General features: G+C 39.0%; 1 protein-coding gene across 1 annotated transcript; it reads left to right on the top strand.

The window, feature by feature from the left end:
- Positions 1-236: 236 nt before the first annotated feature.
- LOC309679162 (transient receptor potential cation channel subfamily V member 6-like) lies at positions 237-26,835 on the top strand (the record flags this gene model as incomplete). The annotated part of the gene is made up of 15 exons (XM_082492416.1): positions 237-367; positions 10,107-10,204; positions 10,740-10,862; positions 11,810-11,950; positions 12,472-12,570; positions 12,779-12,954; positions 13,836-13,982; positions 20,383-20,595; positions 20,943-21,029; positions 22,163-22,239; positions 22,546-22,711; positions 22,985-23,051; positions 23,646-23,914; positions 25,000-25,106; positions 26,562-26,835. 15 exons carry the CDS (start codon positions 237-239, stop codon positions 26,833-26,835), a joined length of 2,175 nt encoding a protein of 724 aa, XP_082348542.1.

Here is a 26,835-nt window from a genome sequence, read left to right as displayed (position 1 = left end):
TTTTGGAAACTTAGAACTTGATGAGGCTCAAGGTATGGTCTGCTAGGGACAAGTGATTTTATTTTGTGTTTTTACATGTACTTGGATCAGCTGATGCAGGTGACAGACAGTCTCCTCTGTAAGTAACAGACTGGGGGTGGAGGAGCGGTGACCTGTAGTGAGCCTTCCCTGACTCTTATCAAAGTGGGGATTGCTGGCTTTCAGGCAGCTAGTCAAGAGAGAAAAAAGGACGTGCTATGGGGGTACCTTTACTTGGGGATAGCAAGCCCTTCTATTTCCGGATCTGGAATGGACTAAGTCAGAAGTTGCAAGGCAAAAAGTCCTGGGATAAACATCTGGATGAAATCTTCTTACTCCAGCAGAAAAGGTACAGTGCATTTCAGCCTTCCCTTTTATTCTGTTGCTCTCTCCCTGTAGCTGATTCTCACTCTTTTCCCTGAGGCTTTTCTGCCAGTAGATAAACTTTAAACAACCCTGGAGCACTTTTCTCTATCAGATTTCTTCTTTCAACCTGGAATGCTTCTGGAGTTCCAATCTTATCTGCTTTCACAGGTGGGTTTACTAGGTCGCAATTGAATTACCCTGAGTGCAGGACTTCAGTCACAAATTAATAACATATACTCTTGTCTTTCCTGCTTCATTGGTAAATCTCATAAGAAAATGCATGAGAGTTTATTTGTTTGGTTTGTGGTTTTTTTTTTTTTTAAATTATTATTAACAGTGTGTGTGACATATATGTTGCAGTCAGCTGAAATGATGGCTTTTTTTTTTGCAAGGATTCTGCTTTCTGTCTCTCTAAAGATTGCCCTTACTGTGGGGTAGAGTGGACTTAATGTTGTTCCACATTCTGGTGGTCAGTCACTTCCTGGGTCAGACTGCTGTTTCTTCACCCCCATGGCCCGGGTGTCAACATGTACAGTGACTCCTCTTAGACTTTACATTATCAAGAAGATTGCCTCTCTCTTCACATGTAAATATTGAATCAAGGCTGTTTGTTATTGCTGTGCAGGGTGGCTCTCTCCACACACAGGAATGCAGGAGTATTCATGGAAATCCAGCTGAATCTGTTTTTCATGGTTCCTTGTCATTTCTGCATGTGCAAACACTGTAGTACTCAAATAAGAAATTGCCACCAGTCCCTTGTAAAATTTGTTTTGTCTTTTTTCTTTCGTCACAAAACTGTGAACCTCTCTGGGGACATAAAGGTGGCTGTGTGGGCCAAAATCTATCTATCTGTACATATGCATGTGTATATACACACATATAAGTAGGATAGTACCTTAAGAGTACATATCTGTCTTTAGGGCTAGAACTTACATATATCATCATTTAACTTCTGACCAAATACCAAAAGCCTGTTCTATTTTACTTCAGAGCAGTGGGAACTTAAATGCACTTAAAATGGGAGGGACAGTGGGAACAATAGTGTCTCTGTAGAATGCTGAAGTGTTTACATTTTGGTATGTTCATGAGACGCAACACAGGTAACTGAAAAATAAGTTCTCAGCAGATTCTGTAATATCGAAATGAATGTGTGCAAAAGAAAAGTCTAAATATATTAATATTTTTATAATTATAACATTATCTTCACATTTTTAAGTCATAGAGGTGTGGAAGGAATCTCTGGAGGTCTAACCTCCTGCTTGAAGCTGGATTATTGCCAGCAATAGATCACATTGCTTTGGCTTTGTCTAGCTCAGTGTTGAAAGCCTCCCAGAAGAGAGATTCCACCATATCTTTGGGTACCAGTTACAGTGTTGTAACCTCCTAGTGAAAAAAGTTTTTCTCCTAATGTTCAACATGAATCTCCAAAATCATCATTTGATGCTGTAGTCCCTTGGTTTACCATCTGCTGTTACCAAGGAGGGCTTGACCCCTTCCTTTTTGTGGCTCCCTTTCACATAGGCTGCTGTTAGATTGCCTTTCAACCTTCTCTTTGCTTGACAATCCTCATTAGTCATGTGCTGCAGGCCCATGAACATCTTATGTGTTGCTATTGATAGCGGAAAACAGAAAACCTGTTAGGCATATAAACCCTTCTTCATCAACTTCTCTTAGATCACTATAGTGCAACCCCAGTGGTCCCCAAAACTAACATTTCTGCGTTTCTTTATAAAACTCTGTGTAAAAATAAACATAGTGCATACGAGATTATTGTCTGTGAAATCAGAGTTGCATGGGGACACAATTGTTCCCTTCCATTTTAGGTCTATGTGTTTCTCACAGCTTTCAACTAACATAAATGAGCCTTCTGGTATTTGGCCAGAAATTCCACGGTGGCAATATGTGGATACTATTTTCCTAAAGAGGGACAGGACCATTTCTCCCTCTTATTATCTGGCTCTTTCCTTTCCTTTGTTGTCCCCAGAGATACTTTGAGGAGCAAGAAAATGAACATTTTGCAGAGGACTGTATTCAGTATTATTGCTTTCATATTTTTAATTACCTATAGACAGAAAAACACAACAGGAAAACCTTCTGCAGTGTCTTGTGTATGGTAGCTACCTTTGCTTTTGTGGAAAAACTGTTGTAAGCCGTGAAAGCTTTTACTTCATGCTGTCATTTTGTCGTGTGGAATTGCAGTGTTGTGGCTTCAGGTTGAGCTGAAGTGTGTTAATGGTGCTGGAATACATACAGCAATACTCAGCAATTAAATTCTACTATTTTATTAATGAAAGCTGGTGGCAAATATGTTACTATTTAACTACTACACTCTGACTGCACACAGAAAGTCTGCAAGAGAAAAACAATGCATTTTCCTGTCCTACAATTGGTGATGATAATACCTGAAAGCTAACTGGTTTTGGTAGTTCTCACCTTCACTGGAATTGCTGTTCATTCTCTTTCTTCATCTGTAATAGTTCTCTGAATCTTATTTGCAGTGATCTCAGCATTATCCACGGCGAGGGATTTATTTGGCTTAATCCTGCACTGTATAAAATTTCCCAAAGGTGCATCCAACTTCAGAAAGTATGGTACAATCTTGTAATATTAAAGAGGACTTTGAATTTGTTTTGCCTAACTCTGATGGTGTCTTTCTGTTCAAAACTATTTTTTAAACAGCCTGTAGCTCAGTGTGGAGTCCCAGGGACAGTGGTCACATCTCATATATACTTTCTAGAATTATCTTTGGAAGTAAACTCTGGGATCTACATAGCCTGGAGCATATGAACATAAGAACTCAACATAGTTCATAATCATAGGGAACAAAGAGATAAATACTTATGAAAATTCAGGCCTGATAGATGTGAGGAGTCACATGCCTGTCAAAATCTAATAGATCTTCCAGAAATTATGAAAATCATTGCTTGATTTTTTTTTTTTTTTTTTTTTTTTTTTTTGGTGTCTGGATTTCAGTGTAAGAGGTTCTAAGGAAACGTGAACAAAATCGCACTAGCATGTAATTTTGGAAATTCCACCATATAAGAATTGCATTGTTCATAAAAAAACCCTAATAAATAAATTAGAGCAAGTGAGTACATGGATCCAGGACAATTATGTTATATTTTTCTTTCTGCTATTGCCTGCCTCTATAACTTTGACTGATAAATAATCTGTCTTCTCTGTGTCTCTTCTCTTTCACAGCTGCTGTTTAGGGATTAGTGGTACCACCTGGCTCTTTCCTTTCCTTTCTTGTCCCCAGAGATACTTTGAGGAGCAAAGGATTTATTGCCATTTTTTAATGGCAATAAAATATTTGTGTTACATTTTTAAAAAAAACACCATAAACCAAAGTATTTTTACACATTAATTTAGTATAGAAATCTGTGCTATGAGAAATAATGCATTAGAGGTGCTTGGGACAAATTGCATAACTTGCAGAGAACTATAGTCAATCCAAACATGTCACACTAAAAAACTTTATATCCTCTTTAGTTTCCAAATTTTTTTGTGACTCTTTAGTCTCACAGCCATATTAGCGAAGTGCTTTGCTCACCCTGAAAGCAAACATGGCACAAATAAAAAGTAGCTCAGCCTAATGCGATTAAACTGCATTGCTTAAGAGTTGTACAGGGCCACAGAGAGCATTCAGCTTCTGTAAAAATCTTTCTCAAGCTGGAAGTGAATGAGAGATGTCACCATAGTTTTGCTGTTCGTTTGTGTAAACAACACTGCTGAGTTTCCAGTGCACAAGCTAAGGTAGGACTCTCCTGTCTTAAAATCCACAATGCCTGTCAGTATTAATTGTTTCCTTTGCTTCCAAAGGTGAGAGTGAAATAAAGAGGCCAGCTCCCAGTTACACCACTTAATTTATAACATGTTTCAATAACAGCGCTTCTGAGTAATCAAGATGCAAAGAACAGTCTGTTGGAAACTCTGCTGCTGCGTGTCAGATAAAGTCAAAGGCATCACTGGCAGCATTTCTAGTCTTTCCTTATGCTGTTAAACCTTCATCCTAATCAGATTTTTGAGTCTAATTACGGAAAACAATCCTTCTTAAATTCACAAGTGTGAAGGTCATCCAGAACTCACTTTTCCTCAATAATACACAGACATAGACACAGCTGACCTCAGGCCTAAGATGTGGTGTAGGCTCATAGATTTAGGAAGCTATCTGCCATCTTAAACTTGGCTATAGGTTTCCTTGTGAAGCAGTAAATATGAAATTTGTGCTCTGAAAAAAAAAAAAAAAACAAACATGCCAAATAAAGAAGTTGTTAGAGAAAACTAATTAGACACAGGGTGAGGAACACAATCTAGAATAAAACTGCAAGAAAATCCCTGTTGAAGAGGGTTGGAAATTTTGATGCAGTATGAGGTTGTGCTTCAGAGAACAAAATTGTTTTATGAATAACTCAGTGATACTAAATAATAACTAACATCTGCTGAACTGTAAATCCAGTCCTACCATGAAATTATTCTTAGGATAGTCTCAGATATAGAATTAAAAAAAGGAGATTCACGCAAGGAGATTGCCCTGCTGCAAGTGACTGAGCAAGATTTCTATTGCTTAGTGTGGTAGATAGCTAAATATCTGAAGGGATAAGACTTCCCTATCAGTTTCTTGTCTAGTAGCATCGGCAATTAGTAACCTGTTTGATTTATTTCCAGAGAAGCTCTGTTTACTGTTAGCTGAAGGGGCTTCAACATGCATGCGCAAGAGGTTCCATTTGCCGAGTCTTGCTGATGGTGCTGAAGAAATTTGCTGACCCTGACCCTGCGTTGATTGTCCAAGCCCCTGTTATCTGTCTCCTTTTCACTTTGCACTATTAATTCCTAACTCATTACTTAGCATCTTGTTAGATGACTGCATTGTTCCTCTTTCTGGCTGTTTAGCGTCCTCTGAGCACTCCTCTGCTCTCCTGAAGTCTCGCACACGTTTACATAAACATACTAGCAGAAGGAAGGGAGAAGAAAAGGAGAAGATGAATCTCCTTTGGCAATTTCATGGCGGAGTGTTGAGCATGCGTATACTGAACAGCACGACTGGGAAAGAAAAGAAAGCTGAAATAATATCCTGCTGATGAATTTATAGCTCAGAAAGAACTGCTTCAGACCCTCAGTAACTGACATAGCTAGGGATAAAGCATGAAGCTAGAAGAAGCCAAACAAACTAGAGCAAACAACAGGAAAATTCCGTACAGGGTATGACTCAAGTAGCAGAATCTGAGAAGGGAAGGAAAGAAGAGAAAGATGCTCCGTTGCACCTCTGGTGAGCACAGTCTTGAAAAAGAAGCTTCAGATTGGTTGTTGTCCAGACAGTGCACATATTTAACGTATTTCTTTGTTTTAAAAGAAAAATCCTATAAATCCAAATTCTTCTTTTTATAACAGAATTAAGACTTATGGACTTGTCCTTGCATTCTTTATCTCTTTATAAGTGTAATGGGCAGTATGCACTCCAAAAGAAGTGCTTAAGAAGCCGTAAATCCGAAAGGGTACGTATTACTAGCAGAAAGTGCTTGTGAAATCCTTAACCTTGTTTAAAAGTATTTTACATGACTCCCTCAGTCAGAATCTGACCTACATTCTATCTTCTCTTTGTTTCACAATGGATTTTTGGGTGTTCCTGATCTTGTCCTTACCTATATTGAAAAATAAATCACAGCTTGCTGAGCATATCATTGAATCATCTGTTAAGAAAACTGACTGATAATAATGCTTAATGATCAAGGCTTACTAAATGTCTCAACAAAGCTACATTCCTTAGCTCAGTAAGAAGAACCCAGGAGCACTTTCAGATGGATACTGTTGTGGTTTTCCATTGCCCATCAGAACTATTGGTTAGCTATGTAGCTGTGTTTATCCTAAACTGATCCTATAAGGAAACATCAGTACTGCCTTGTGTTACCGATCCAACTTAGCTGACTAAATTAGGAGCTTAGTGTCCTTTGACTCCATAGTTGATGAAAAGAATGATTTAGAACAGGAGCATAACTTAGATGTGCTGAATTACCTTCTCGGGGTGTCTAAATAGGTCTCTGCTGAATCATTCTCAGAAAGCCACCCTCTCCATCCACTGACATAATGGTACTTTATGAAAACTAAGCATCTACTGAAGGCAGCACTGTTAATAGACTAAATTAGAGAATTTACCTGCTGCTGCTTCGACACACAGGAACCAGAGTTGTAAAATGTAAAATTCATGCTGTGTTTGATGGGTCAGGAAGAAAATTGGTTAAATATGCAGAACTTAAAGAAATTAAAATGTTTTAAGGTTCTAGATTCAAGTGACTTTATTTTATTTTTTATATTAGCAAATTTGGCTCACCTGACATTTGTATGCTCACCACATCTCTCTAATGTGTTAAAAATGAGATGATAATTATAATGGTGTGTTTTAAATGAGAGTAAAATGTTTCCCCAATTATGGGGCAGAAAATTAAATAAGAATAAAAGCATATGGTATAAAGATGTCATGGACACTTAAGGCATCAGAAGGAGTGTACCATGACATTTACCAACACTGCTGGGTTCTTCACCAGGTTGCTGTTTGGCCTGGGATCTCTGGTTCTTTAAGCCCAGTTGGAGGTTCCTACAATAAGTAGAAAGGTTTGACAATTTTGGCCTAAATTTCTGAAAGCTGAGTGTATTAGTTTTTAGGTGTCTCCCTCTTAGCAGGCTTGTAATTTAATTAGTTGTTTACAAAGGCTTTGGCGAATTTTGTGAGAAAGGTATTGTGTTTGTGTCCTCCCACATTGTCTCTTGCCCAATCCTTCCTCCTCTCTGAGGTCATTTGAGGGATAAAGGCCTACCCAGTAAAGCATCAACATATTAATTGTAGCATTGTTTATACTATTGAAACCCCACCTCCTTCCCACTTCCTGCCTCTGAAACTTACATTCTCCAGGAACATAGAGTCTTTCTCAGACAAAATAATGGCAGAGGTGGCAATCTTGCTTCACTGATATTGAATCTTACAACTTTTGCTGAGAGTGCCTCTTTATTTTGTTCCTATTTGTCCAAACCTAGATGATATGCTCACGTTAACTCATCTTGTAATTAGCAACTAACGCAACTGATGCATGAGTAAGCTAAAGAAGGAAGACTTCTTAAAGCAGCGAGGCTAAGAGTTTGAAGGACGCATAAAAAATAGCTTAGAATGGCTCCCTGGTTTGTTCAGGATGGTTCTTTATATTCTGAATGTTTTTATTTCTCCTCTGCAGCACTTTCCTAGTCTAGTTTCTAGTGACTTAGGTAATCAGGTGCTGTTGGTGACAGGAAATGCTCCTTTTATGAAATGATAAATATGATGTTCTGTTATGATTTTATTACTTGTAGCCCATGCCCATTAATTTACTTATTCAAATGATTCCTATTTATCTGTGTAATTTTGATACTTCTCTTTTTTTGCTTTATCCCCCAAGTTCTCTCAAGTGTGTTAGTATCTTTCTGCTGTATAGTTGTGCGGAACTTGCACATTTCAGGTGGATTAAATCCAGAGATAACGGCATATCATATAATATTTTTTTTATTTGTTTGAAGATTCTTGAAGATTCTATTGTTTGTAAGAGAATAATTTAAAGCAAGAAATATATATTTCTGTAAGCCGCAGAATATATGCTGCCTGTTTTCCTATGGTTTGATTGTTAAATTACCCTATACCTAATGAGCACAAGTTTTGAGAAAACATTTTGTGCAATGGGCCATTTATATTCTCTTTTTCTCTTTCTATGATGTGGGTTTTCTTGTGGCTTATAATAGAGTTATATTCATTGATAATGTATTCTAACATCAGTGTTATTACTTCATGCAAAACACCTATTGCTTTTTATAGTGTTTGCCCCATAAACTGTACCCCCAAAATCTTGCTACTAAATAATACCAGAATGCAATGAAGAAATCTGGGACATCACAAGGAGAAAGCATTGAATGTATCTCCAGGCATATGGTTTGACTAATGTATTTTTTCCACATGCTTTTTTTGTTTGTGTGTGTCTGGGTGGGTGTGAGACTAATATCCAGTCTATTGGCGATTGCAGTAAAAGGGCAGATTGGGGTGAGAAAATGAGGCCTGGGCTTCTCCTTGCTCATATCAGCTTGAATTTGTCATTGTTTTACTGTTCTCCTTAGACTTATTCCACATCACACATTACAGCTTGACCTGAGCCATGCTAGATAATTAAGAACAAATTAAACATCTGTACTACAAGAAAGCAGAGGTGAGATAAAAGCACAAAATTGGCATCTGAACAGAGGTCTAAAACTGAACTTCTCCTATTTGGAGAGAGGAATCTCTTTCTATTTCATACTGAAAAGTCATGAAACGTAGGCTGTTTCTTTGGGTTTGAGGGTTTTCTTCCCCTTAAATCTTTAGCTCCTGAACTTGGGCTACGTATAATTCTTTATCTGTATAAAACCAAAAATTGAAAAAAAAACACCCTAAACCATTTTTTATTAATTAAAAGATAAATCTGAAAATATTCAAGGACAACAGAAATATTTACCCCAAATTAGTAGATTTTGTTCTATGTTTTGTGACTTTTGGGTGGGCAACTCATTATTTTGAACATTGGCAAAGCATATGTGGATGCTGAGCAAGTGGGCATTGCAGGTAACTCTTTGCACCCTCCCTTCAGGTACTTACACATGTTGATAAGAACCCTGCCCGAGTCTTCTATTCTCCAGGCTAAACAGTTCCCGCTCTCTCAGCCTTTCCTCATATGAGCCATGCTCCAGTCCCGTAATCACCTTCGTGCCCTTCACTGAACTCTCTCCAGAGCTCCATATGTCTTTTGTACTGAGGATCTTTTGTACTGAGAAGTGGACACAGGACTGTAGGTATGGCCTTGCCAGAGCTGAGTGGAGGTGGAAGATCACCTCCTTTAGCTGGCTGTTTGCATCAAAGGACCTTGTTGTGGTGAAGTTTGGTAACTATACTTGTAAATTCTTCATAAGCTCCAGAAGATCTACTGAAATAACCCAGAGCCTCATGGAAGACCCAAGGGTTTTCTTCAATTGTAAGTGAACAATTTCCAGTCTGGAACTTGTTTGGTGGCATGCTCCTTCCTAGGATAGGCATACATTTCAGTTCTCCATAATTTCCCCAATTTTCTCAACATCAGAGAAAAAAATGGTATAGCTAAGCTTCCAAATTTTTCGTCATAACTTTGTATGATGAGGAACTACATTTCAGAGCTCATTCTTTTAATTATACTGTAGGAAGCGTTTCTATGACACAGGAGGAATTCTTGTTTGCACTTTTTCTTTTCCATCCATTCAGATGCTGAACTTCTTTTGATTTCTTGTGCTGTGTAAAAAAAAAATACCTGCTTTTTCTGGCTCCTGAGATAACCAGTCTACTGTCAGGAGGGGTATCAAATGACCTATCATTCACTATCTTCTGTGGCTCAAAATGTGGGCTATATAAACCTGAAACATTTTGGTTATTCATTTCTCCTTCTCTCTGCTGCCACCATATGGTTAAGCGTTAGTAAGTCTGGAGAGGATGAACTACTTGGGTTAAAGCCCTACATTTCTATACTTTTGCTGGTTCTTTTTTTTTTTTTTTGCATCCAAAAAATACCTCAGACGGTAGGTGTGCGTTACTGATCTTTCAGTGAAAATGCTGAAGATACTGTCTCAAGCAAAAGCCACGGTAGCTCTGGAGAGAGGCACTATGTGTTTGACTGTGTCTCTTATCAGCCACTTTTTTTTGACTACAGGATATGGGAATCCCCACTCCTCCAGGCTGCCAAAGAGAACAACCTCCCAGCCATTAGGAAACTTCTCACTGATGGAACATGTGATATCTATCAGAGAGGTAACTTGCTTATTTCTCACAAACGGCTTTCTGTGGAAGGCAAGAGTCTGCTACAACAAGTAGAGTAGTATGTTAGTTTGCTAGGACATTTGCATTAGCAGACTTAAACTACTTAAATGTGTGTCAGCAGCTCTGCAACAAAGTGAGTTTTCTAACTTGGAGACCTCATCAAACCCTAAAGGAATGGTGAAGATCAGAAGTTTGTACCATGAACAGGCCTTTTTTTCTGGAGGGACTGAAGGAGGTGATTTACTGTGGAAGGTGGTCAGTGGAAGGGTTGTGTGCTCATTCACTTCACACCTACATCTGCTGTCACTTACAAACACCTGTTCAGCTTTCAGATTTTGATGGGGTGAAGGACAGAGACTATGCAGTTATGTGGCTGTTACCATGTCATATGATGAAGTGGGACCTAACAGCACTCAAGGGAGGACCTAGCACTCCCGTAATTCTCCACCCCAATAAATCCATTTCTGCTTTTGGCCCAGACAGTTGAATGTCTAGATGACTCACATGCTTCTCCTACTGTTTTTAGGTGCAGTGGGGGAGACCGCCCTTCATGTAGCTGCCTTGTATGATAATGTGGAGGCTGCAGTGATTCTGATGGAAGCAGCTCCCGAGCTTGTCAATGAGAGGATGACATCAGAGCTCTATGAAGGTAACATCTTAGGGAATAAGGATGGCCAGGATTTTCTGCAGGGGAAGGGAGGAAGTACTACCTGTACATGTAGGAAAGTGACTTATACTGTCCTTGCTTCAGTATATTGCTAAACTGTTACACAGCAAAACCAACATACAAATAGCTCCTGACCATTTGTGGAAGGTGACATTATATTAAACCCAAGTACATACGTGTGCAAACATGCAAATGTGTAACGGACAAACCCTTAACCACAGGTGGCCCTGTTGGCTATACTGGGATTGCAAAGATATGCACAGTTTGCTTTCTGCCATAGTCATGTGTAACAAAGGGGACATCTACTCTATCTCCTCTGAAAGAAGAAAAAATGGTTCTTTGGTTGAAAAAGAATAGGGATTGAAAGCAAATGGGGCCACTGCTTTTGAGTCTAGACTCTGAGCCAGGTTTTTAAAGAATGGTTCTCATTGACTACACAGAAGTGCCAGACAGAATCCTGAAACCACTAAAATAGTAATGATAGGGTTTTAAAAATTCTAATACCTAGTTTGATGGATTAGGAGTCTGCTTTGGGAGCTTTGTCTTGACCTGGCCTTCATGTCCCATGAAGGAAAGCATAGTCTTTTCTGAGAGACACGAGCTTTCAGTGTGCCTCCTGGAAAAGTGTGGCATGTCTTGTTTTCTCCCAGAAAAAATCTAGAAAGTGCATCCTGTTAGCTTTTAGGGCAGGTTGTAAAGTAAGTTTTCACGAATCCATAAAATCCATTAAATGGAATGGGACCTCTGGAAAATCTGTAGCCCAACCTTCTGCACACAACAGCTAAAAACTTCAAAGCTAAATCATATAGCCACTATGGATGCAGTTCCAAAAAACTTAGATTTACCATGAGTGAAACGTGAACTGCAGGCTACTGATCAGCCTGAAGTTGCTTTCTTGGAAAGCGAAGTTTTATTTCTGTGTCTTACAGGGCAGACAGCTCTCCACATTGCAGCAGTGAACCAGAACATCACTTTGGTGAAGGCTTTACTCAAGACTGGGGCCAATGCCTGCACAGCACAGGCCACTGGGCACTTCTTCAGGCGCAGCTCCCAGAATCTTCTCTATTTCGGTACAGCCTTTTCTTTTCCCCTTGCTGTTATGTGGTGATGAGGGAATATAAGGGAGGCTTGCTTTAGTCCCCATCTAAACTGAGGCTCCTGTCTCCAAGTCTCACCAGTCACACCCCTTTTAGCAAACAGTAAGATTCCATCTGAGTATGTAAATACTGCATAAATATAAATATATAAATCATACACATTTTATATATTTGCATTTATACAAAAAATATACTTTGCCTAAGAATTATAGTTTAATTTCTTCCCAGCAGCGTATACTGCAACTTACTTGTCAACCTTCTTATGAAGATAATCTGAAAAGAATGCTTATTCCTTTTAGTGTTTTGTGGGGAAAGTCGTCTTTTCCTTGTTGAGTAGGATGAGGAATGGGGCAGGAAATTTGCAGGTTACGTGAAGAAACTCTTCCTTTCATAACCTCTGGCTTCATAGCATGGATAGATTTCCCTCAGCACGCTTCAACCTCTCCCGCCTCCTGTGGTCTTAATGTTGTTTCTCCCCATTCCTTTCTTTGCAGGAGAGCATGTTTTATCATTTGCTGCCTGTGTGGGAAATGAGGAAATTGTACAGTTGCTTATTGAAAACGGAGCAGACATTAGAGCTCAAGATTACCTGGGTACGTGCTGTGGAGCCTAGTAAATTGCATACAGTGGTTCTGGACACTTTAAATCAGACTCTCTCATCTGTGCATGCACATAGTTTTCTCTCATTACAAACAGCTGTGGGATGAGGGATGTGCCGCTGTTATTGGCAGCAGTCAGTTGCCAGTCTTTGCACAGGGCTGGGCTACTCCCTATACTTTATCTGCTCTGCTTCCTTCATAGGTAACACTGTTCTTCACATCCTGGTTCTCCAACCTAATAAGACATTTGCCTGCCACATGTACAGCCTGATACTTTCCTATGACAGGAACAAAGAGGGACCAGGATCACTTGAATTGATTCCTAACCATGAGGGGCTTACTCCATTCAAACTGGCTGGAGTTGAGGGCAACACTGTGGTGAGTTTAAGTGACACAGTTGCCTCCTTACAGAAGAGGTTATTCAGAAACGGAGAACTTGAAATAATATCATCCAGACCAAGCAAGTTTGTGCATGTTCTTAGGGAGTGGAAGACACATAACAAGTCTTTTTTTTTTTTTTTTCTTTTGCTAGGTCTCATGTAGGACCAGAAATTTCTTTATCCTAATGAAAGAAATAAATGCTTAAAGAACCAGTCCTTTGACCCAAATTTTGAAGCATTTTTGTTAAACAGACATTAACAGAGAGAGCCACTCCAAGCAATTTTTTGAAAGTCTGACTGAAATTATTGTCTTTGTGGTCTAGATTTCATTACTCTAAACTTGACATGTAGAAAACTTCTTTGGGTATCCACAGACATTTATTCATAGCCAAGAACTTAACATTTAATGCAAAATCTTATCCTTCCTCTTAACAAAAAGTCAAAGATGGTTAGTCTTTCTTCTGTAGATCCACAAAGGACAGGATCATTTCTCTTGCCACACATCTTTCGTAATAACTTGTAGAAGAGTATAATAGAATAATTTTTTTTTCTAATCAACATAAAATTCCATATGAAGTCTATTGTCAACATGTACAACTGTGTCAAATAACTTCAGCAGCTTGATCAGAATTGAGAAGAAAAAATCACTCGTCCTTCACTTCAAGCGTGATCTAATAATCAATTGCAAGTCAGAAAATGTTCTTCCACTTCTTAACCTGCTATAATTGTTCCTGGGACATATAAGAAGCACAACAGCTACCAAATTCAAGGAAAATACATTGTAATAAAGAGTTTTTAAGAACTTTATTTATTTTCATTGCAAATATACTATATACTGGAATGCTTCTGATATCTTCCATTGCCTCCTTTTCTCCTCAGATGTTTCAATACCTTATGCAGAAGCGGAAGCACAATCTCTGGTCCTTTGGCCCCTTGACCACTGTGCTCTATGATCTCACAGAGATTGACTCCTGGGCTGAAGATCAGTCCTTCCTTGAGCTCATTGTCTCAACCAAGAAGAGAGAGGTATTGTGGGCACCACATGCTTTCTATGTGCAGACAATGGTGATTATAAAAGGCGAATGATGAGTTTGAAGTTTCGAGCTCTTTTATATTATCCATAGAGCAAGGACTCTGCAGGGAATACATGAAATGTAGCGGCTTTTTAATGATCTGGCTACTTCTGATGCTTTACACACAGTTTCTGCTGAGGTGTTAAAGAACTTTGTATGAGCAAGCTACAAGAAATGACATTGTGTGATTCAGCAAAGGGTTCTTTCTCTTTCACCAGGCTCAAAGATATCAATAACTAGTAGCTCTATAGTAGCTCTAGCAAGTAGCTTTCTATAACTGTGATATTGATTAATTCTCACAATGTCCCTATGAGTCCCATGACTGTGTTCAGAAATCCTAAACTGGAATGCATTTTAAAACCACTCATTATTGTTGTTCCCTTCACTTAATAACATTGCTCATCCTGGTTATGACCCAAAACAAAGCAGGTGAATTATCTCTGCTGTAGGCTCAAAAACTTGTAGAGAGATCACTAAGAAAAAATAGCAGAGTGTAATGGCAATCTTAGACAGATTTGCTTACGACTTTCAAGGTACACTACCCCATCAGTTGTAATCACCTTAAATAATCCTAATAGGACAGGAAATTAACCAGAAGACACTTTAATTAGCACAATTCTACTCATTCTGTATTATTTCAATCTATAAAAAATTTAGTCAAACTTCTCTAAAAGTTTCAGCTACTAGAGAGCCTTGCACAATGTGGAGGAAGTCTATGTATCTCTCATTTGCTTTTTAAATAAAATCTTCTGAATTTTTATGTGTAGCAATTCATACAGAAATTCAGGGGAAAGAAGTCTATGTCAAAAAAATAGAACAACCTTAGAAGTTGTCCAGAAGACTAAATCATAATCCTAAAAGAAAAAAGAATATTGCCCCTCTGTCTTCTCTCAAAACATAGTACATGCAGATCCAAGATTCCTAATTTCCGAGGGTAAAATGTCCCCATGACATATTATGATTTCTTTATTTTCCAGAATGCTCTTCAATATGAGTAATTGCAATTTTTGCATGCATAAATAGTAATTCTTTTTTGTATTTGATATATGTTTGGTCCAAAATGTTTGCTGTCTCCTCTAGAAGAATGCAATGTGTCACCCCATCCTATCATACCCTCCCAGACCAGTATTGGACTAGAGTAGCATCTTTAGGCCCCAGTCAGAAGCAGGTTCTTCTTGTATTAAGGGTGACGCATACACAAATAGGTACGAAGATGTATTTTCTGACCCTTAAGTGGATAAAAAGTGGCAAAAATAGAAGGGAACTACGCTACAGGAAGATTACAGTAAGCTTCTAAAATTACATCATCCTTTTGAAAATTAAATTTACTGTCCTATGCAAAGAATTCCAGAATATTGACTTCTACACAAAACAGAGCACCTAAGGCTAGGTTCATTATCTCTCACTTCCTTTTGATCCTTTAGTATATCTCTTAGGCCATGCAAGAGTCATGTCCATTTACTGAAACATACATATTCCTTGCACTTTGGTCAATCTGTCTTTGGCTGACTTAGAGGAAACAGGGCAATGTAGGAAAGGAAGGAAAACATCTAGAGTGCGATAAGAAGTTTTCCTTTAAAACAACCCACTTAAGCCACTTTGACTTATGTCTGCTTCTTGCTTATTAATGTGGTCCCCTAAACATTACAGTAGGATGTAGGTCCAGAAGCACTGAATAAAGTGTGTGGGTCAAATTCATAAGCAAGGTGTAAAGTACACCCTGTTTGTCCTACTTATGCTCTAAATATCATTCTTCTAGCAGAAATTGAAGACTTGATATAGATGATTCAATGAAGTATCCAGAAAATAATGCAGAAACTTAAAATGTAATATTTTTACATAAGCCATAGAGCTTTAGACAAGTACTAAACTCATTTGGAAAAATGTTCCAATTTTAGAATCATAGAATCATTTAGGTTGGAAAAGACCTTTAAGATCATCAGTTCCAACCGTTAACCTAACACTGCCAAACACACCACTAAAACATGTCCCTAAGCATCACATCTACACATCTTTTAAATACCTCCAGGGATGGTGACTCAATCACTTCCCTGGTCATCCTGTTCCAATGCTTGACAACCCTTTCAGTGAAGAAATTTTTCCTAATATCCAATCTAAACCACCCATGGCGCAATTTGAGGCTGTTTCCTCTTTTCCTATCGCTTGTCACTTGGGACAAGAGACTGATCCTCACCTTGCTACAACCTCTTTTCAGATAGTTGTAGAGAGCGATAAGGTCTCCCCTCAGCCTCCTTTTCTCCAGGCTAAACAACCCCAGTTCCCTCAGCCGCCCCTCATAAGACTTGTTCCCTAGACCCTTCACCAGCTTCGTCACCCTTCTTTGGACACCCTTCAGCACCTTAATGTCTGTCTTGTAGTGAGGGGCTCAAAATTGAACACAGTATTTGAGGTGTGGCCTCACCAGTGCCAAGTACAGGGGGATGATCACTTCCCTAGTCCTGCTGGCTACTCTATGCCTGATACAAGCCAGGATGCTATTGGCCTTCTTGGCCACCTGGGCACACTGCTGGCTCATATCCAGCCAGCTGTTGACCAACACCTCCAGGTCCTTCTACACCAGGGAGCTTTCCAGCCACTCTTCCCTAAGCCTGTAGCATTGCATGGGGTTGTTGTGGCCCAAGTGCAAGACTTGGCACTTGGCCTTGTTGAACCTCATTCCATTGGCCTTGGTCCATTGATTCAGCCTGTCCAGATCCCTCTGTAGAGCCTTCCTACCCTCAAGCAGATCAACACTCCCATCCAGCTTGGTGTTGTCTGCAGACTTATGGAGGGTGCACTCAATCCCCTCATCCAGATCATTGATAAAAATATTAAACAGAACTGGCCGCAGTACTGAGTCCTGGGGAACACCACTTGTGACCAGCCACCAACTGGATTTAACTCCATTCACCACAACTCTTTGGACCTGGACACCTAGGTGGTTTTTTATCCGGTGAAGATTATACCCGTCTAAGCCATGAGCAGCCAGTTTCTCCAGGATATTTTCTTAACCTAAATCATCTCATACAAAAGACGTGTATCACTGTACTAACAGCAGTATTCTGTCATCCTCAGTTCTATGTTCCCACATACAACAAAAGCATTTCAAAGGTTTATCAGATAAATTTTAGTTGTTAGTCTTTTCTTTTACCCTCAGTATGCCATAAGAACTGAGGGTAGTTTCCAACCAATTATATACATGCCTTTGTTTCCCTTTTACAGAAAAGGCCTTGTTGATATTTTGGCACTCGTTTGGCAACCTCAAAAAGGATTCTTGGAAAAGTAGCTTATTGCTCATGTGAAACCTGCATATGTTCTGTGAGAATCACCAAATATTTTTTTCCCCTTTTTATAGGTAGAGAAACTACAAATCAAATAACACTGTCTTAAAATATCTGAACCCAACTACTTTTCAACTATCTCTCGAGTAGACCAAGCCCCTTGACCTACAAACCAAACTTTGATCCTTTGTAATCATACCAGCTATAGTGCTATTTCTAGACTTTGAGTATTTATGTATTCTACTTACACCAATAGAAATTACACTTCCACTCAGGGAAGACAGACGAAGGGCTACAGGCTCATTCTTCACTATAGAAAGTCACTACAATTATGGCTTCCGTTCAGCTTTACTGATTTCTTCCAGATTGGGAATGGACCCTCGGCAGTTATAATGAACTGACAGAAAAACACAAAAAGAATCCACACTGATTTTCTGGGCTTGCAGGCACTAGTAAACAAAATATATTTGTTTTACTTTTGCTTTAACAGAATATGGCTTTTAACTGAATGAAAAAGAAAATTTTGTTTTGAAAATATTTCAAGGTGATCCATTTGATTCCAAAGTAGAGACCTAGCTCTTCAACTATTACAGATCTTGGAGGTCACGATAACCTGTGTCACTACCATCCAACTACTTTGGAAATAGCATTTGTTACTTCTGTGGAATACACTTCCTTGCAGTGGAATTCTATGTAGTTTATGACCACTACGGAATCATGGGCCAAATTTTAAAAAGAACTTTTCAGTATGAAAGACCCTGATATTCTCTCTTCCATTTTATTCATATCAGCATAGGGCTCTTGTCACTACAGTGTTGAATACATGCCAGTAGTGTGTTACATACTAAAACTAACATCTTTCCCACATGGTTCATTCTTTCTTCACTCACTAGTTTATTAAGCAGACCATCTAGTTTTGGGTGGGCTTGACAGGGTTTACTTTATTGCACACAATATTGTGTGTTCATGTTGGACAAATTAAGCTAAAAAAGTGCACTTGGCCTAGATTGATCCCATCTATTTTTTGTCACCAACTGAGGTGTTTAATTAAGTAAGACAGATTCCTTAAGTTTTACATGTGGTTGATAGAGACATGCAAGTAACTAAGAATCTCCAGAGAGCAATTTAGATCTTAGGTAAGCTGAATGGCAGTCTGTAGGCCCTATTGCTTACAAGGAGAGAAATCTTAGGATAACCGCATCACTAATGAAGATATCTCCTTTAGGTACCTAAAGTTATGTCATGGGGTTACTTGTAGTAGTGATACTCTAAGGACATAGATGAGGCAAAGTTTGTAGGAAGAAGTAATGACATTTATTAGACAGTTCATGTAGCCACAGTTTCATCTTGTCCTAAGAAAACAGCTAAAAAGAGTGGAGTGACATTGATGTTTCCATGTTTTATAGTTGTCATCCCAGCAGCAAATCAATAGATTCACTCAGAGGCATAGATTAGCAGTGTTCAACAGAGGAAAAGATGTTGAATGTTTTTTTCCATATTATCTCTCTGTATTTTCTGTCCTTTATACGCATGTGTGCAAATCAACCAGATCAAACATAAGGGCACCGAAGAAAATTTCTGGATTCTTCCTGTTAGTTTTTGAAATGGAGTTGTATGATAAGAGAAGATTCTTCCCTTCAGTGCTCATAACTCCAACGTTCCTTTTATAGAGCCTCATTGTCACTTCTAAAACTATTGTCTCAACTTTTTTTGATGAAGCTTTTTGTATAGAATTCCTCAGCCACACAGTATGTATGGATATATGCAGATCTTTGACAGAAACACAACCCCAACTTATGCATCAGCACTATTTTTCATATCATGCAAGATGCTCACTGAAGATTCTGATTATTTCTGGAAATGTATGTGGTCGTCTAGATATATTTGAGCTGCACCAGTGCACTTCTAAAAAGAAGGACCCAAACTTTGAGTATAATATAAATAATGTAAAGGAAGTAAGTTGAAAGAGCCTGCAGGTATACTGCAGCTTTTATCGTCAAAGATGGATGGTGAAAACTTTCAAAAATCCAGTCCGTAAACAGGCTGCATTTAGGCAGAAATAAATGAACTTTGGAAATCTTTCCAAGGCCCTCTTAGTGCCTGCTAAATCAAAGTGATATCACTGTCAGTTTTTCAAAGAAAGCTAATAATCTAAAGGACCTTATGATACATTTCCTAGAGAAGACGATTTTCCACAAATGCTACTCAAGTTGATAGAAATAGCTTTTGAAACCAATGTTAACTTACATGTATAAATGCAGAACTCCAATTTGGAGAAAAAAATCTAAGTGAATTTCACAAGGTTGCACAGAAACTTTTTTTCTGTAGCTGAAAATAGAATTCAAATTATCTTATTTTCAATTCTGTGTTCTAATAACAATGTATATTTCTCGCAGAGGAGAGTAACTGCCTGCTGTAAAGTGCACTGTGCTGTGTTGTTTAACATAAAATATTATTCAAAATTGATTCCAGTTACAATTGAAGTAGTTTTTTATGCATTTGAATCTCTGAAGTTTACAGGATTTATAAAATTTCTACGACTGTAAAGTTTGCACACCCCTAATATGTATATATCATAATATTAATTATTACTTATTAATAATACCTTTTATTTTCTGTAACATTGTCATATATGATTCTATGATTTGCATTTATGGATGTAGATCATAGGTCTGCCTCAACTGTTTATATGCATGCAGGCCTACACAGACAACAAACTTATTCCAGTATCTAACGTACTCCTCTTGCACTTCCCACTGGTACTTAAAAACTGTTCTCTGCAGGATATAATTTTTACCTTTTTTCAAAGCTCTTTACTGGAAAACTGAGCAAATCCCAACCCACTTGAGCATTCAATTTTTGCAAAATAAATTCAGCTTCCTAACACTGAATAGAGTATACTGAGCAAATCCAAGCCCTCTTGAGCATTCCATTTTTGCAAAAATTCAGCTTCCTAATGCTGAATAGAGTAGGTGAGAATAGTTTGTTAACATTCTCCCAGAAAACAGTGTGAATGATGTTTAGAAGCAAATGTCCTCTTGGCAATTAATTCCTTCTTTCTGTCTTTCTCAGGCACGCCAGATCTTGGACCTAACACCCGTGAAGGAGCTGGTGAGCCTGAAGTGGAATATGTACGGTCGTCCCTATTTCTGTTTCCTGGCTTTATTCTATATACTCTACATGGTCTGCTTCACTATGTGCTGCGTCTACCGACCACTGAAACCCCGAACAGGCAACAAAACAAGCGGCAGAGACAATACAATCTATGTCCAGAAAATGCTGCAGGTACTGTGTCTATAGGAGTCACGGCCCCATAGGCAGCATTGGGCAATTCTAATCTACCCTACTTAACTGGAAGTACAAGTCTTTCCCAGTTGCCACCTATTGCAGCTGTCCTCCTTCTCTCTTTCTGCCAGCTAGTCTTTGTCAGTGAGGAACATTGGGTATGCTCTGTTCTCCATTGCTGGGACTGGGCTGGTTCCTGTGGCCTTGTCAGGCCTAGTCATGTTTATTACACTAACAGTAGACCTTCATTTCCCCCGTCCCCTTTTTAATTTCCTTTCACTCCCTTTAAAATTTAATTTTCATTTCCTTTCATTATGGGTTTGTTTTGTTTTGTTTTGTTTTTTCAGGAATCATATATGACATATGAGGATGAGCTGAGGCTGGTAGGGGAGCTGATCACAGTCATTGGAGCTGTAGTAATTTTGATCCTTGAGGTAAGAGTGAGCTATATAGTCTCAAGTTTAATCAAGACAGTTTTTACTTACTAGACAAACATGAGTTTGTGCTCACAACTTGGTAAGGGTTATTTGCTTAGTCTAAGTGCTTCGATATACACCTATGACAATAGACTCCATCGACAGTATCTATTGGATGAAACAGGGACTGTGACAATGTACTAGTAAGACTCCAGGTGTGAAAGAAGCAACTAGAAGAACTGGCCACACTATCAAGTACTATCTGCAGGGTAATGCCACAGTTCCTGTTAGCACCATCTCAGCTGTTGAATGAGATTCTTGGAGATTCTTCACCCAGCACCTCTAAATACTCATGTGTTTAGGGATGCTGGCTGAAGTGATTTCTGTGTGTACACAGAAAAGTTTATATTTAATTGGAGGTCAGTGACTCTATGAACCTATAAAAGGAGCCTCACTCAACCAGAGTTCTGAGGGGGACATGTTTAGGTGTTTGCCTTACCATGAACTCTCTCTCAAAAAAAGCAAAAGTTCTTTAAATTAAAACAAATACATCCCCCACTCAGTTTTATTATAATATGAAATAGAAGACTGAATTTTTCATATGAGAAAATTCAAATGACGATGCCAGGGTGAATCAAAGTGAAATGGGGCTTGTAAACAGCTTTCTCTCTGCCCATATATGTTCCCTCTGCCCATATATGTTCCAGAAGGACAGGTCCTTCTTCCTGTGTTTGGTCAAGACTCTGTGGCTACACTACAACTAACACAGTGAGTCTGAGTTATAACAAACTCCTTTGATTCCCCAAGAAGGTCTTCACTTCCAAGGTTCAGCTGTTTGTCTCGTCTCTTCTCAGTAATCTATATCAACTTCAGGCTCACAGCTCAATGCTGCAACATCTCTCTGCCACATACCAAAGTCTTTCAATCTGCCCAAGCATTCTTAGCTTTTCCAGCAATCTGTCACATCCTGAGAGGGACCCACCTGACTCGATCATTCAGTTTTTAAAGTAGTACAGAAATCAACCTATGAACCACCAAACAAAGCAGATGCAGCTGGCCCCAAGATCCTGTGAATATTGGAGATTAACATGACATTTGATAGTATAATGGAATCCGTCTAAGTCCTAAAGTCAACAGGATGTCTCTCTTAGATTCCAGATATCCTTAGAGTTGGAGCAGCGAAATACTTTGGACAAACCATTCTGGGAGGGCCTTTTCACATAATTGTGTAAGTACACCACTTTTTAAGTCTAATAAATACATTGTCTCTCATTTTCCCCATTGCTGTCTTTTGCCAGATGAGTCAGTTTCTCCATTCTTTTACAGTATCTCTTCTCTTTATTTACTTCTCTTACTGGCTTAACTGGTGTGTAGGTAGCCAGGTGAGTGGACATGTAGAGTTAATAGTGCTGAGAGGTCTCTGCCTATGGGGCTTCTGTCTATATGTGCCTGTCCTGGAAGTTTTGAAAAGAAAAGAAAAAGGAGGGTAAGATTCCTTTACTGAAGTTTTTTCGCTGTCTCTTCTTTTTTGCAGCATCACATATGCTTGCATGATTCTAGTAACCATGGTGATGCGTCTCACAAGCACAACTGGTGAGGTGGTGCCCATGTCCTTTGCCCTGGTGCTAGGATGGTGCAATGTCATGTACTTTGCAAGAGGCTTCCAGATGCTTGGACCCTTTACCATCATGATCCAGAAGGTAAAAGACACAAACAAATATGGGCTTGTTACACGCATCCTGACACCTCTTTGAAGACAGGGAGAACTGAAAGAATACTTTTTCTTCCTCAGGACTAGCATTAATGGCAAATGGACAAGTTCTTGTCTACACGGAGGTTTTGGGACTTTCATATTCTCTTTTCAGTGCAGAAGTTTCCTTTAGTCTTAGACTCTGGAAAATGGTTTACATAGGGTTGCATTGTGGCTTGGTAGGACAGCTGGGCCTTATGGTGGCTCTGTCTTTGCTCTACAGATGATATTTGGAGATCTTATGCGCTTTTGCTGGCTCATGGCTGTGGTGATACTAGGCTTTGCATCAGGTGAGTCTACAAAAGGAAAACAGCATTATGTTACCCCTGCCAACTTCTTCAGTATGAATTAAGTGTGTGGATTTTGATTTATTCTCAGGTTGCCCTTTGAGTTAGTTGGCAAAGGTGGTAATGATGTATAACTTCTATTTCTTTGAGCATGGACACTTTCACAGTACTGATTTCTGTTCTTATGAGTTTGGTTTTCAATTCTTGCTCTTTCCAGGTTAATAGAAATTAGGAAGTCCAGATAATTCTACATATATGTAAGTCAAGGTTTAAAAACATACTGCATTTATGGTATTTGTCTTTGGAAAATGAGATTAACACACATAGGTTCATTATATCCTTGAAGAAGAAAAGATCACTATTTTGAGAACAAATAAATAATCAAAGTAATTCTGAGTCGTATTCTGAGTTGGTGATTCTAGTCAGGGATTTGTCCTTTGTTATCCTGGGTACTGCACTAGCATAGAAACACATGCAACTCCCTCCCAGATCACTTTGTGTTGTCGGCATCTGTTATAGGACCCTGTTGTTGCTCTTGGAATGTGATTCCCATTGTTAAAATCTCTCTCTTTTTTTTTCCTTATTGCTCTCCTCTAGCTTTTTACATCATCTTCCAGACAGAGAATCCTGAAAACCTTGGGCAGTTCTACAACTATCCCATGTCCTTGTTCACCACCTTTGAGCTGTTCCTCACTATCATTGATGGCCCTGCAAACTATGATGTGGACCTGCCTTTTATGTACAGTGTGGTATACTTTGCCTTCGCCATCATTGCCACCCTCCTTATGCTCAACTTGTTAATTGCCATGATGGGTGACACTCACTGGAGAGTGGCCCATGAGAGGGATGAGCTCTGGAGAGCCCAGGTAATCTAACTTAGACGGTAGAGGGTTCACTTTGAATAAAGAAGGGGAAAAACATGCCAGACAGTGCAATTACATACTCTGCCATCTGTGCTCTAAAGGACGTACTTTAAAACCTTTCCCTGGCCTTCACTTTTATCAGGTGCTAATACAATAAGCCATGTCCTTTTAATTCTGTTTTATGGCTTCTGTACTTCAGCCACCAAATTTCTTTCATCTTTTCTATGAGTGTGAAGTGTCTAAGTGCAAGACTACTCTTCTGCACATCTTCCCATGTGAAACTGTCTGCCAGTATTTCTTTGCTATGTGGGTATTCCTACCTTATTTCAGTTAGCAGCTAGAAGCCCATCTAGACTTTCTTGTCCATCCTGTGTCTCCCTAACTGTTTGCTCCTTACGCATGAAAACTCTTGTTAAATAGAATTAAAGTTGCATCTTTTTTTTTACAAATCACATTTCTGTGTAACTGAGAGTTAAATTATATCTATAGGGATTGACTGAGGGGAGATAGAATGCAAGGTAATGACTACAAGTAGGTCAGTAATATCTTTAGATCCGTTAAGTGAAGTTGGCTTGACTCTTGCTCAAAAGGCAAAAAAACCTCAACCAGATCAGTTATATAGCTGCTTAACAGGAAATCAATTTCCTAGTATTTTTCTGCTAGAAAGCAGTAAGTCAAGTGGTAAATGTAGTTGTGTGGCCACATTGATAAGTTCTGATGATAGTTAATGCAGATATAAATACCATCCTGTTCTCTTGCTTGCAAATTAATTACCCTGCTCATTGCCATCAGGTATAAAAGAAAAGAAATTTATCAGCATTTTAAGAGCACCATTGCTTCCTCAAAAAATGGCACAGTTAGGACTAAAATAGTGAATCACCCTATAATAAATGGAGTATTGACTCTATGATTTTTCTTCATTACATATGGAGCTGTAATGAAGTACGGTAATGGGTCAGTACTCATGAAACTGATAATTTTGAAAATGTCTGATTTTTTTTCTAATTCATCTGAGTTCTTTGTTTGTGTTTGGTTTTGTTTTATTTTATTTTGTTTTTATTTTATTTTATTTTGTTTTTATTCTAAAGGTTGTTGCTACTACTGTCATGCTGGAGCGGAAACTGCCACGGTGTCTCTGGCCTCGTTCTGGAATCTGTGGGCGGGAGTATGGACTAGGGGACCGATGGTATCTCAGGTGAGTTCTCTTCTAGTGTGTACATATAGGATCCCAGAAGAAGAATCCAATGTATAGATGATAATGAAGAGCCTTTCCAGTGGCCTGGGGAGGAGTGTTTAGAGTCTTTCCCTTCCAGAATAGACTCCAGTTTGTTTTCTGTCTGTTACTGATAGGCAAGCATTGTTCCCTTCCGAAAGCTCTGCTGTGCAATTCCTTGTGCAATCAGCTGGTGTTTTCTTATCCAGTAGTCACAGGAGACAAACACCAGAAGTTACATGGGTTATAAGACCTGAATTTTTCTGTCAAACATCTTATAATGAGTATCACAAAGCTCACTGCTGTGCTTGGTTGGCTGTCCCTATCTATTAGATGCTTGAAATGGCAGAGGCAGAATCAATCAATTAGGCATTCAGCAGCAATGAACTGCACTACAAATGATTCAAAACCAGAACAGGAATAATTAAAGGCAAGATTTCTTTCTGGTGTGAACCTAGTAACTATATTATACTTTGCAAAGACTGCATCAGGTGGCAAATCGTAGGTCCAGGATTTCAGTTTAGGCACTGAAATAATAAGCAAACTATCTGTACTCTAGATAACACTTGATACCTCATTATTCCTGATTCTAATCAATATTTATACCAGGGTAAGGAAAGATTAAACTTTGTTTGGGCATGTGTCATCTTTTGCTGATAAAACCAGAAGGGGGAGTGGTGGCTGTATGAAACAGGACTTTCTACGGGTTTTAGCAGAGTAATGAACCTTGTGGATTTTCAGGTCTGCTGGGCACAACAAGCAGACCTAAAGTGGTACCAAGATGCAACACCTTCAGTCCAAGGTGCAGAATATAACTTTGCAAGAGCAATTTCCCAGCAACAATTCTTCATTGGATGCTATAAGAGTGTTGGTGTGATCTAGTTCTGTCAAATTACATGTGTGTTCACTGAATATAGTGTGGGATAGCGTTACAGAAGACAAGTTATAAGTAATGTACAGAAGGGCTGGTGGAAGTAGAGCAGTTAAATAAAAGTTCTGCAAAAGGTAAGTGACATCCTGAGGCTAGCAACCATGGAGTATCAGAGGAGAAAAGACAAAAACAAAGGATTACTATACCTGTATGTACAAAGGATCCGGAGCTAGCGTCAGGTTGGGCACGTCTGCCAATAGCTTAAGGCCAGCAAAACAGAAACGGTAAGTCATGACCAGGAAATGGGTTAAAGGACAGGAAACCATGAGCAAGCACCAAGGGTACTGAAGTCAACGATGGGGATGAAGGTCTAGGAGATAATTTTGTGCTAGCAGCTGCTAGCACCATGCCTATAATCAGTTTCTTATTTCTGTCTAGGTTTTCTGGAATGTCTGGGTCAGTAGGCAAGTTTTGGGGAGGGGCTTGCTTCTTGTGGCTGCTTGGTTTTGTTGATAAACTCAGACTTTTCTACTTCATTCAGTTTATTTTTTTTAATACTCTTACAGAGTTCAAGACAGGGTTGATCCCAACAAACACAAGATGATGCGGTACACAGAAGCATTTAAGGCTCAGGATAGGGATAACTATGACAAAGGTTTGGAAAAGCTGGAAATCAGTGGAAACTTCCTGTACAAGAAGGAACTGTCTGCTCTGTCATTGTCACGGAGCACATCCAGGACTAGTTCTCACCGTGGCTGGGAGATCTTGAGGCGCAACACCTTCCAGCAACTTCGTGGAGAGGTTGGTCATGCCATGGAAGAGGAGGTCTATGATGTCTAA

The sequence above is a fragment of the Vanellus vanellus genome (assembly GCF_965231255.1).
Source record: "Vanellus vanellus genome assembly, chromosome: 1".
Lineage (NCBI taxonomy): Eukaryota > Metazoa > Chordata > Aves > Charadriiformes > Charadriidae > Vanellus > Vanellus vanellus.
Note: the sequence above shows the minus strand (reverse complement) of the source record. Positions and strands in the feature narration are given on the sequence as shown.